Source organism: Gossypium hirsutum, chromosome A05, assembly GCF_007990345.1.
Source record: "Gossypium hirsutum isolate 1008001.06 chromosome A05, Gossypium_hirsutum_v2.1, whole genome shotgun sequence".
Classification (NCBI taxonomy): Eukaryota; Viridiplantae; Streptophyta; class Magnoliopsida; order Malvales; family Malvaceae; genus Gossypium; species Gossypium hirsutum.
The window spans coordinates 44,607,213-44,620,516 of record NC_053428.1 but is presented as its reverse complement, the minus strand read 5'-3'; the positions used below and the strand labels follow the sequence as shown (position 1 = coordinate 44,620,516).

The window sequence follows — 13,304 nt, the reverse complement described above, 5'->3', positions numbered from 1 at the left end:
TTCGTATTGAGTTTTACAATTGAAATGGATTGATTTGGTATGTGATGAATTTATTGAATTTATATGGATATATGTAATTGATGTGGAAATTGAAAATTGAATGTATGTTATATTGAAAATTAAATTGATTGGGAATGTGATGAAATAAATATGAATAGGTGATTATTGTGAAATTTGAGTGTATATTATCAAAAAGTAAAGTGAATTGTATTGAATTACTAATTTATGTGATTAAATTGAAATGTGTATTGATTGAATATTGAAAATTTATTAAAACCCTATTAATAGTACCGGGTTAAGTCGGATATAATTGGCATGCCATAGGATTGGAAGTGTTCAGGGATACTTCGACCTTGAGTCGATGAGGCACTATAAGTGTCGTATTGTTACTTCAACTTCGAGTCGATGAGGCACCATGTGTGTCGTACTGTTACTGTTACTTCGGTTTAATCCGATGAGGTACTGAGTACCGTATTGTTGTTGTTTACTTCGGCAAAGCCGATGAGGCACTTAGTGCCGTATAGGTGTGTTGGTTGGATCCGTGTATCCATCAATGTTTGAGTCATGTTAATAGGGGTGAATAAAGGCACTGAATGACTGACTGTTACTGAATAATTGATTGTTACTGAATAACTGATTGCTACTGAATAATTGATTGTTACTGAATGATATTGATAAAATTATTGATATTGAAAAATATTGACTGATATTGAGCTTGGAATAAAATGGATTACTGATTGAAATGTGAATTGTTGAATGTTATTTATTGATAATGAACAGTAAACTGAAACATGATTGAAACACATGAATTTATGTAACTCTAAAAGGGATATAAGTGAATAATATTATTGTTCAAGTGAATTGTGAACATATTGTGGAAAATTATACGGGTTAGTAGATGAAAAAATTGAATGAGTTATAAAGGACTTATATATGAATTGAACAATTATATAATTGTAATTGTTATATGATTTTTAAGTGAATGTTATATTTTCATATTATTAAGTGTTCGGATTATAGAAATATCACTGAGTTCATACTCAGTGTACGGTTTGTTTCCATGCGCAGGATAAGTTAAAGTCAGATCGTTGGATTAGCATCCCAGGCCAATCCCAAACTCTAAGTGGAAAGGTATATTATTTATTGGTAATGGCATGTACCTAGGATATCATATTCATCTGAGTGTCATTTTGAATTATGAATGTAAAGGTGAAATAAGTGAATTTTAGATTTGGTAATGGTATATGGAAGGAATTAGCTTAATTAGTATGAATTTGAACTATTTGAAAATGTGGTGAAATACTTAAAACGACTCATCATATAGGCACATAAAATATCTAATTTGACATGTTTTGAGTAGGTTTGAACGAAATTTAAAGTAATTGAATGAATGGTTATTGGAATATTTGGTATATTAAGTTGTAGTGCCGGTAAATTTGTTGTTTAAGGCTCATTTTGAGTCCACATGGTCTAGCACACGGGCGTGTGGACTGGCCGTGTGAAAATTGCACAATAATACTTTCAAGTCAGAGAGTTATATGGGCTCTCAACACGGCCGGTAACCTAGCAACATGGCCGTGTGTTCTAGTGACACGGCCGTGTGAGTCACACAGGCAATCCACACAGGTGTGTGGGTACTGTTCATAAGGAAAATTTTGAAATTTTGAGAAAAATTTGTAGTGATTTTAAATTAGTCCCGAATTGATTTTACTGTTCATATTGGGCTTCGAGGGCCCATTAAAGGGGCGATATGTTAAATTTATGATAAGTGTAAACAATTATTTTAATTAATGACCATAATTGAACTGTATTGATTGGTAATGCATGTAATCCTATTCTAGGGACGGATAAGGTTTTGGGGGTGTTACAACTTCAATATGAAAGATATAAGTGAGGCATCTTATCTCATTGGCATTAAGATCCATAGGACTATATCTACACACATGTTAGGATTATCACAAAAAAAAGCTTATATTAATAAAATTCTTACGAGATTTCGAATGAAAGGTTGTTCATTGAGTGTTTCACCAATTGTTAAAGGTGATAGGTTCAATTTGAACTAATGTCCGAAACTTAAAATTGAGAAGGAAAAAAATGAAAAATATCTTATATACTTCACTTGTTGGAAGACTAATGTATGTTCACTTGACATTGCATTTGCAGTAAGAATTTTGAGAAGATATCAAAGCAATTTTAGGATAAGACCATTAGAGAGTTGCAAACAAAATGATGAGATATCTTCAAGAAACTAAAAACTACATACTTACATATAGGCAATTTGACATTATAGAAGCTGTTTGATATTAAAACTCATATTTAGCTAGTTATGTAGATTCTTGAAAATCAACATCTAGATATGTTTGTAAGTTTATTTAGAAGAAGAAAATTTGCATTGTAATACATCGAAGAAAGATTCGGTTAAATGAGAACTTACCACCATGATTCGTGTGAATCTATTCTTCTACTTAAATATATCATGTATAATACTACTATTGAGAATATTGTTATAAAATTCGGGTGAATGGGAGAATGCTAGAATATTTATTTATTAAATAAATATTTTAAATATATTAGTGGTCCTTAATTTTATAATGTAAAATTAAATAACTTTATATGTTTAGGATAATTATTTATGGAATTTTTTAACTTTGGGAGATTAAATAGGGTGTGAGAGAGTTTGATAGTAACTACTCATCCATATCTCATTCAAAAAAAGTTTTATGTGATTTAATAACTACTCTTCCATATCTCATTCATTATCTCTAAAAAGATAATGTGAGTTTTTTTTTAGAGAGTTTTCAAATGTTTTGGATAAGCACAATCTTTTAAACAATTTTACATTAATTAATGTTATGGATGGAAGTTAATTCATTATTATTTTTATTTTTTTCCCAAGAGAAGTTGATATTTAATTTTTCAACTTTTATATATTTATATGTTTGTTTATTTGGATCTTACAACTAGAATCTAAGAAATTCTGAGTTAATTACAAATGTATATTAAATACTATTGAGAAATTAATTAAAAATTAGTTATTTAATAATAAACTATTAATTTAAGGGTTAATATTTGGTAAATAATGTATTTTTTTTATTTTACAATCAGCTTTAAAATTTTACTATGAATTTTTCAATATCTTTTTAATATATTTCTATAAAATATTTATCAACTTTCGACGTTACTTGTTAAGTTTAACAATTCTATTTTTTAAATTAATATTTTTTTATAAAAGAACGTACTTTTATTTATTTTAAAAAATAAAAAATAAATAAAATAATTTAACCCTCCATTAGATATTTCTTTTGTAAAAACACCGACATGGTATTAAAAAAGAGAATAAAATGATAAAAAAGGGGACAGAGAGGCAGGATTTAGGCCGTCCTGGTTAAAAGGGATAATAACACTTCTAACCCCTTGTATTTATGCTACCTTTACTCGGTTATGTGTGTTAAAAAAAAAAGAACAAGAAAAAGGAAATCATTGTCCGAACTTAGGCCTTCAACAAACCAAATCAAAGCAGTTTAACCTCAATAGCTTTCTGTATCAATATACAAGTTGTCTGATACAGATATTTTATGATCATTTACATTAACCACCATTTGATTTTATGATTTCCCATCCTACGCTCCATATTAGTTGATGTGCAACTTGATTATCAATCACCGCCTCTTTAAACGTAAATCTGGATCCGTATGGGGGCATGGGACCCACCCCTTCACCTTTTTTTTCTTTTTTTCCTTATCAATTCCTAACCTTTCTTTCTTAGCGCGTGGGTCCCCCTTTGCTCTCTCTTCTCCCAATGCGTATTAGCGCACCGTTTTTATTAACACCGGAACCGAACCGAACGAATCGACCCCGGTCTTTTTTAATAACACCAAAATATAAGGTCTAAATGTTCTCTCAGTCCCTGTAATTTTTTGAACTTTAATCACTTTATGTCTTTAATACTATTAGTTGGTTTATAAATTTTTTTTAAATATCATATGTACCTATTAATAATATCATGGATTGGACTTCGGTTTTCAATTCAAATAATGATTATATTTTAAAATGAAATAATAGAGACTAAATTGTAAAAAGTTGAAGAATACAGGGACTGAGGTTATATTTAAACTAAAACATAAGGAAGATTAAAAATAAAGCGAGATCTCTGTGTTTCTTGTAATTAGGAGACTTAGATTGTATTTATAAACCCAAAACTAGGATTCACGACAAATTGAAAGACAAAAGATAGAGTCGAAATTTGGGATTCTTTTATCCCAATCAATCCCTATTTATATAATTAAAACCCTTTTCTCTTTAAACCTTGTTTTCATGGTGATCGTTCTTCTTCGAGTTTAATATTATCGAAGATTTCTTTTGGAGGAAAGCAGGTTTTTTTTTTCTTAAAAACTTTTCAGTGTTTTATTGACACGTCTCTCCCTTTCCTTCCCTTCCAAGCTCTGAAAATCTCCCTTCCATCATTTAATTCTCTTTTCTTTGAGATCTTCACCCGCTGATTTCATCTATTCATGCGATTGGTAACTCATCTGACACTTCTTTCCTTCCTTCCATCATGGGTTTATATTTTTCCTTCTGATTTAAAGATTCTTTTTTTTTCAATTTTTACTCAAATCAGCTCTTAGCTAGTTTAAGTCCACTGATCTTTGGTCCCCATCATTGGATGCTTATGATTTTGCAGGTTACTATTTTAAAAAAATGGCACTGAAACCGAATTCAGCGGATGGTAGAACAAGGAGTTGGGTGCAGATATTTATCGTTTTTGGATTATGTTGTTTTTTCTACATATTAGGAGCATGGCAACGAAGTGGTTTCGGCAAAGGGGATAGCATAGCTCTAGAGATAACCAAACACGGCGCCGATTGTAACATCATCCCGTCGTTGAACTTCGAAACCCATCACGCCGGCGAAGTGGGGAACGTCGGTGAATCCGAAAAGATCAAGTCTTTTCAGCCCTGCCCTCCTCGTTACGTTGATTACACGCCTTGCCAAGATCAAAAGCGTGCCATGACTTTCCCCAGGGACAACATGATCTATCGGGAGAGGCATTGTCCCAGGGAGGAAGAGAAGTTGCATTGTCTTGTCCCGGCACCTAAAGGATACGTGACCCCGTTTCCTTGGCCTAAGAGTAGGGACTATGTGCCTTATGCTAATGCTCCCTATAAGGCCTTGACGGTAGAGAAGGCTATTCAGAACTGGATCCAATATGAGGGTAATGTATTCAGGTTCCCTGGTGGAGGAACGCAGTTCCCACAAGGTGCGGATAAGTATATTGATCAGCTTGCTGCTGTGATCCCGATTACGAACGGGACTGTAAGGACTGCACTTGATACCGGTTGTGGGGTATGTCATACTGTCATGTTCTTCAAAGTTTTTCAGATGATCTATTGATTTGTAGCTTTGAGGATCTGTTTTAGGTGTATAAATCTTAAAAATTGGTTCCTTTATATAGGTTGCGAGTTGGGGGGCATATTTGTGGAGTAGAAACGTCCTTACCATGTCATTTGCGCCAAGAGATTCACATGAAGCACAGGTTCAGTTTGCCCTTGAAAGAGGTGTTCCTGCTGTTATTGGTGTTCTTGGGACCATAAAAATGCCATATCCATCCAGAGCTTTTGATATGGCTCATTGTTCTCGTTGCTTGATTCCATGGGGAGCAAATGGTGAGTCATATGCTCAAACCGAGTGTTCCTTTGAGATTTGTCCTTTGAGGTGTTGTTTTAGTGAAGATTTGTCGTAGTAGATGTTAAGTGATGGATGACTGATTATGGATTTGTCTAAATTGCAGATGGCATGTATTTGAAGGAGGTTGATCGTGTTCTTAGACCAGGTGGTTACTGGGTACTTTCTGGTCCACCAATCAATTGGAGGAACAATTACAAAGCATGGCAGCGTCCCAAGGAGGAGCTTGAGGAGGAACAGCAAAAGATTGAGGATGTTGCCAAACTCCTTTGCTGGGAGAAGAAGCATGAGAAGGGTGAAATGGCCATTTGGCAAAAGAGAGTCAATGATGAGTCTTGTCGTGGTAGAGAAGATGATTCTCAAGCCAAATTCTGCAAGGCTGAAGAGGCTAATGATGTCTGGTATGAGTTGTGCTTGAGACTTCTTTACAATTTGCAGCTCATATCTTATTAGAGTCACTAGTAAGAAACTTTTGGAATTAGTAGAATTGCAGTGAAAAATTTGCCTCTGCTTTGGCTGTATTTAAAGTTTGGACGCCAATGAACATCACACCTATTCATGCATATCATAGTTCATCTTCTAATTGTGATAGAAACTGACTCAATATTGCTAACAATTAAAGCTGGAACCTGCAAATCACGTATCAGGACTTGGATCCTGCATTTTACTTAATCATCTTCTCTTGTGATGTTGGCTAGGTACAAGAAAATGGATGTGTGCGTTACTCCATACACTGATGTTAGTAGTTCGAGTGAAGTTGCTGGTGGGGAATTGAAGCCATTCCCAGAGAGGCTATTTGCTGTCCCTCCTAGAATTGCTAGTGGAAGTGTTCCTGGAGTTTCAGTTGAGACGTATGAAGAGGACAATAACATATGGAAGAAACATGTCAATGCATATAAGAAAATCAATAGACTTATTGACTCTGGGAGGTATCGTAATATTTTGGATATGAATGCTGGATTGGGAGGATTTGCTGCAGCTCTCAACTCTCCCAAATTGTGGGTTATGAATGTGATGCCTACCATAGCAGAGAAAGATACCCTGGGTGTCATATATGAGCGAGGATTAATTGGCATCTATCATGACTGGTAAGTGCCTTGTAGGACTCTTATCAATGATTGAAGTAAAATCCCAAGTTTGTGCAAAGTTCTGATATATAGAGTTGCCTGCCTACAAGTATAACCAAGTTGAAACTTAAAGAACATATTTCTAGCTTAAACTAGAGTTCAATCTACTGCTTAATATTGATTTGCCTGGATATGATTGTGGTATAAGAAACTAGCACAGGACCTACTCCCTGGGGCTCTCACAATATGATTGCTTATAATTATATGATTTGTTTATTTTGTTCGCCTTTCACTGGTTCAGGTGTGAGGCTTTCTCCACATACCCAAGGACGTATGATATCATTCATGCACATGGTCTATTCAGCTTGTACAAGGACAAGTAAGTATACCTAGTTAAATGTGCATTCCTTTTACTTTTTATCATTGTAATATATACAACACTTTATGTTGTTCTTTTACTAGCAGTAGTGCATTGATGGGTGCAAGTAGGTAGGTTTACTTTTAGATGTGTGCTTCAATTGTGTGAATGCCCCTATGTTAAAAACAATCATTACCTATTCTTTGGTATGCTCTTACCATTACTAGAGCTACTTGGCTTTCAATTTATTACATCTAGGACTTAGATGTTTAAATGGAATGTTTGCAGATGTAATTTGGAAGATATTCTATTGGAGATGGACCGAATTCTTCGTCCAGAAGGTGCGGTTATATTCCGTGATGAAGTTGATGTTCTAATTAAAGTGAAGAAGATAACAGCAGGAATGAGGTGGGACACTAAGATGGTAGACCATGAAGATGGTCCCTTGGTTCCTGAGAAAGTATTGGTTGCTGTTAAGCAATATTGGACCGTTGGGGGAAATACGACATCGGCACAGTAAACAGCAGACGGCAACAAACTTAAACCATGGCATGAACTGAGTTTGTGGATTATATGAGTTTGACATGAATTGATGAATTTCCAGCCTGAAAATTTTTGCCAGCAGGATTGTTTTGGTGTAGGGAGGTGGGTCACAGGATTAGGTGAACTAAGGATCAGTCTGTGTTCATTTGTATTAATTTGTGAACAGATAGCTATAAACTATGCTTCCAAAGTTTAATGATGATTGAATTAATCTTATTTTTTGTTTTAAGGTTTGCATATTCAAATCTTGTCACAGGAAATGTTGGATGTTATGGACTTGACTAGCTGAGACTGGGTCATTCTGCTGTAAATATTGTGTGGACTTAGTGTAACTATATAGACAAAGTAACAAGAATGCAAGTAAAAAGAGATTTCCGAATATGGTTATTGGAAGAGGCAAAAAGAAAAAGGTCAAATGAATCTACTAAATCTCTCACCATTGTATATTTAGGTTAGAAACAAAGTTCGGGGATTTCAAATCTTTTGAATGTTTGTTTAGGCTTTGGTAGCCTTAAGGAAACCTTGCGTTTAGTGGAGCTGAAAAGTACTTGAATAGAGTGAGAGATGATCATGTGTTTGACACAAACGTATGGGATATGACCTCCAAGAATCTTTCAAATACAATTACTTAAAAAACATCTAACCATACCCGTGTAAGATATATCCCCATATCTGATACTAACACCTAAGTTCGAATAGCTTGGTTGGGCTGCTGAATCCACTTGTAAACAACTCGTTCCTTATGCGCCGGCCAAATATTTTGCATAATCACCAATAAACACAACAAACAACATAGGCGCCTTTCTACTGCTCTATTGGGCTGCAATAGCCAAAAGTTGCTGGAGAAATGAATTGGGAAGGCAAAGGTAAAGTAGATTTAAACTATGGAGAATATAATATGCGGAAAGAAACCTATTTTGTGCACAGCACAGTAAGCATAGTGCAGATGAATACTTGTTTTTTAATGCATTTTCAAAATGTGATGAATGCAATATGGCCCAGGATAAATGAATAGGAAGATAAGATAGAAACAAAGCAATGAAATAGGAAAAGCAGAAGCAAATAGGTGGTATCCATTCAAACAAAATGGAGCTTCCATAGCGTATGTAAACAATTTCTGCCTTACCATTTCATTTGTCAATGCTAGCCTTTTGGAAAGGAACAAGGGATCTATCCAGCCTTACCATTTCACTTGTCAAGGCTAACCTTTCAGAAAGGAACAAGGTATCTATTGAAGCCAAGTCTTTAGGCTAGATACCTATACATTTTCCTATCACTATTGTCCCTTTCCAAGAATTCCCGCTCGATAAGAGATTCTATCTGTTTCTTTATCTCTGTTGGGTTGGCAAGGAACCGTGACTGCAACTGTTTTGTAACCTCAGCTATTATATTGTTGTGATCTAGCACCTTCCTTGACTTCATGATCCTAACTATTGCAGCTTCAATCTGCGGCTTCCTGTCCTCCTCCACTCTTTGTCGGGTCTCCTGCTTTTCAGGTTCTGATTCCTTTTGTGCAACCACAGTTCCTACCTTCACCTTGTAAAATTTGCTTGCAAACTTTTCATTAACAAAAAATGAATCATCCTCGCCAATATCTTTCCTCATAGGTTCTTTCCTAAGAACATTCTTTCCCTTCACACATGCCATTGATTGCAAGCATCTTTTCAAGTCTGAAGCAGGAATCGCAGTGCCTTGTTCAATTTCCTTGTAGCAAAGCCTATCAGCATTATTAAAAAGCATCAATACACACATTTGGTAAGTTGAAACATTTAACTCATGCTTCTGACCCTTCCCAAAAATTGCTTTTATATCTTATATCTGCTGTCCCCATGTTAGTTTGCCAGGATAATCTTCGACCAGTATGGGTTCCAAGATAATATGACCGAAACTTCTCACACAATGCCGACATCTCAAAGGGTAGGTGGCAAGTAATACTAGGCTGAGTGGGCCAAGATCCTGTTGTTAGAACCTGAACAACTAGGGTAGGGCCATCTGTGAGCTCAGGGTGGCTAGAGCAAAACCCTTGCATTGTGTCTTGGGAGGTCTTCATGTCTGTAAACATGCCTTCTAACTTTGAAGTATATTGATATCCACATGCCGTCTTAAGCTTGACTATCAGACTTCTTTCTGCATCATCAGATACAGTTTAGCCTGACAAAAGCCGCTTAGCTAAGTGCTGCTTATAGTACTTCTCAAACACATCCTTCTCCTGGAGATAGCGGAAGATCATCATAACTTTGTCAAGAATTATCTCCACATCCCCCTCACTGACTCCTTTCAGACCTTTACGAAGCTTATCATCCACAAATAATGAAATGAACTCAGGAGGACGAGAATTCAAATTAATGAAATATTCAAATGAGAAGTTGAGAGCGTTCTGGAATGTCTTGTCATTGCTAAATGCTAGGCTAATGATACCATCATATTTTTCCTTTTCATCCAAGAGCCGTTGGACATACTCCACAGGATCTTTCAAACTTTCTGCATCAGTAACTAGTTGTTTACCCGTTTCTCTAAGGTGTGATGTCATCACATCTCGTATCATTGCAAGACCATTAGGAACTCTTCTAAATAAATTGTACATTCTACCCAAGTCACCATGCTTGTCATTAAGAAGCATATTTACCAAGCCGGAGTTCTCCATGTGGACTAATCTCATCATGTGGTTAGCAATCATTTCCTTCTCCACCACATTAGTTATCTTGCCTTCACTCTTGGCATCCAAGTAGTGGGTAACTCTCTCAATTTCTTCATTTAGACGTATCTCTGCTTTCTTTAGATAGTCCCCACAATCGTAGCACTCAATAAATTTCTGAGATTCGCCCCTGTAAAACTCAGCAGAAACCTCAAGAAATGGCTTCTCAAAATCCTCCTGGTAAATAGAAGAACCCAAATCCATAAGCATCTTGACTATGTTCCTCATCAGCCCCCGGTCTATAACTTCACCAGTTCGCTCTCTATGCACCAGTTCAAGAAGTGTGCTCAGAAGCCTCGACTGAATTTTGCCAGAATGTATAATGTTATCCCTCCACAAGTTAAGTCCCAGCTCATGGACAGGGGTTTTATGGGTATCTGGAATATAAGTCCTGTCCATGTACATCAATATGTCTCGAATCATTTGCAAGGCCTTGTTATGGTCATTCCATTTCCTGTTCAGCTCTTCGAGAAATAAATTACCTTGAGCAGCCTCTATAGATTTTGATATTTCTTTGAGGTGTGCAGTCATAGTTGTAAGGAGTCCTGAGTACAGCTTCTCACCAAATTTGTGCAAAACCATATTGTATGCATTCCTGAATTCATGTCAATAAGCCAATACCGTAAAGAAAAGATCTAAAACTTGAGCAACGCATGTGAAATGCGGTTAGCTAAGATTGCTATGAGAGAGAACTTTGGTAAGCACATAATCATCAGGCATTAGCAAACTTTTAAGACTTTTAGAATAGATACAAACTTCCTTTATAAAGAGATAACTATAAGAAAGTGAAATGAAAGTAACAAAACTGAGCTTCAAGGCTCAACTAGGTTTGGATCCTCTAAGCTGAGTGAAATACATTAGGCACATCAGATGTTGAAGGCAAAATGCAATTACCCAAAAGCAAACAATAAATGAAAACGATGATTTATAATAATTCAAATACAAACTTTCTTGCTAGTGAGGTTGAGGTAGGAAAAAGGATAAATTATCAAAGGAAGACTCAGCCAATTACAACTCAAAATTCCATATCAATAGTGAATTGATGATAAACCATTTCATTGGTTTCACCGCAAGCAGGATAAGAAGCTTTCTTCTTCTCCCATCTAAGAGTTCTATTATTTTCTTTTGGTATAGGGTGGCGGTGGAGGCAGCGCTTTTAGGGTTTTAGAGATAATTTTGATAGCTTTCTTGTCTCTGTAAAATGAAGAAATCATTCCCACCCATAATGATTAAGAAGTCCTCTCCGTAGCACATCTTTCATAATAGAAACATACTATACGATAATTCCAATTCTAGACAACACCATTATTCCAGTAGGAAATGCCAATTCCTTCAGAACACTCTCAACAGCAAAAAGGTAACTTCTGACTCATAAAACCATCAAGGCTCAAGAAGTATAAAAGAAAAGACTGCCTTAAGATCCCTTCAAACCAAAATTCCATATCAATAACAAATTTATACAAACTTTCCATGTCATCATTGTTCATCTGAAGCAGTAGAAGGATCTTTTATCCTTTTCCTAATTGGTGTTGCATCCGCAAGTTTATGAATTTAAGAAAATGATTTCAATAATCTAAACATATAATTATTTCCAGAAAAATCTAGATGCCTGCATCAAATTAATAGCAGTAACCGACGTAACCAAAATAATAATACTAAATTCTAGGGTCGAAAATTTGGAAATTAACATAACATACTAGGCAACAACAAATAATCAAAAAGTACATAAATTAAAACGAAAAAAAAATTGGAAACCTGTAAAGCTCTTCAAAACTGAGGCCACTAGCGTTATGGTTGTAAATCTCATGGATTGCATGTTCGAGAATTTTCCAGGTCTTTTCTGCATATTTCGGATCCACCACGACCCGGTTCTGGAATGCTTCTATTTGGAAGATCCTTTTCTTTTGATTACTCATGTCGTTCCCGATCTAAAAAAACCCGCCCAAAAACAAGAAAACGGAGGACAGATCAAAGATTCATAAAATCGTCCGATTAAAAGGAAAAAGAAAACACTATGTATAGGGCGGGAGTAGAGATTTAAGTTACGATTACTAGATATATAGAATTAAAGGAGGAGAGATTTGAATATTAAACAGCACAGAAAGCTCAAAAAATGAAGAATGAAATTTATTTATTAGATGAAATTCAAATGAAAGAAGAAAAAATAGATAATATTAATTAACGACTATTTATTACGTCTAGGATGAAAAGAAATGAAGGAAAGAGGGGGAAAGAAAAAGTGTGACGTTGATGAATAGGAGAATTGAATGATCGGTGAACGTTGACAAAGCAGCTGATAAAAGCAATCATTGGAAGTTACATGCAGGGATTTAAACAATAAATAGAGTCAAACTTTTGATAATAAAATATTCATATACTAACTTGTTTCATTACAGACTTAACACATCAGTTAATTGCTACCTAATTCAATTAAGGTAATAAAAGAAAGAGGAAGGCATTGGGTTTTTGTTAGTTCATTTACCGGGAAAGGAGGTCTTGTTTGAACATGTTGAGAGGGGGCTTAGAATGAGACAAAGCAAAGTCGATAAGGCCTGGACGACAACGTTTGCTGTGGGCATAGGAATCCTTGTCTTTGACGACCATCTCGTGGCCTGTTTCAGCGCATTTGATCCTGCCGTTTGACTGTCCCGAGAAGGTTGGAGGTCTTAGCAAATTGGTCCCTTCTTTGTTTCTGCCATCGCCTCCTTTCTTTTCTTCACTTGCCTCCTCCATTGTTATTGTTAATTGTTATGGCTGCTGCCTGGGCGTTCTCTTCTGCTGTCTCTTCTACTGCCCACACCAAAATCACGGCGTGCATCTCCATTTCTCTTTATTCTTCTTTTCCTTCTCCTTTTTCTCGTCTTCCACTGCCCAGCTAAGGTTCTTAAATTGGGCTGTTTAAACGACAATAAGCACTCCAACCTGGCTGGTTAAATGTCAGGTTTGTAATAAAAAATAA

General features: G+C 35.6%; 1 protein-coding gene and 1 pseudogene across 1 annotated transcript; one reads left to right on the top strand and one right to left on the bottom strand.

Annotated features, from left to right (window-relative positions):
• The first annotated feature begins 4,166 nt into the window (after positions 1 to 4,166).
• On the top strand, positions 4,167 to 7,879 carry LOC107957351 (probable methyltransferase PMT2). The gene is made up of 7 exons (XM_041112441.1): positions 4,167 to 4,520; positions 4,682 to 5,343; positions 5,453 to 5,663; positions 5,789 to 6,083; positions 6,381 to 6,770; positions 7,051 to 7,128; positions 7,396 to 7,879. The coding sequence occupies exons 2-7, from the start codon at positions 4,699 to 4,701 to the stop codon at positions 7,625 to 7,627; spliced, it is 1,851 nt and encodes a 616-aa protein (XP_040968375.1). The 5' UTR covers positions 4,167 to 4,520; positions 4,682 to 4,698; the 3' UTR covers positions 7,628 to 7,879.
• Positions 7,880 to 8,705: 826 nt separating this feature from the next.
• On the bottom strand, positions 8,706 to 12,655 carry LOC107957350 (cullin-3A-like; annotated as a pseudogene).
• Positions 12,656 to 13,304: the final 649 nt, after the last annotated feature.

What these genes read in the sequence shown, in the direction of transcription:
- LOC107957351 (XM_041112441.1), top strand. Translation starts at nt 4,699, where the DNA reads ATGGCACTGAAACCGAATTCAGCGGATGGTAGAACAAGGAGTTGGGTG. An exon ending in GAAGAGGCTAATGATGTCTG is followed by an intron (nt 6,084 to 6,380) that starts GTATGAGTTGTG and finishes GATGTTGGCTAG; the next exon opens with GTACAAGAAAATGGATGTGT. An exon ending in TTCAGCTTGTACAAGGACAA is followed by an intron (nt 7,129 to 7,395) that starts GTAAGTATACCT and finishes GAATGTTTGCAG; the next exon opens with ATGTAATTTGGAAGATATTC.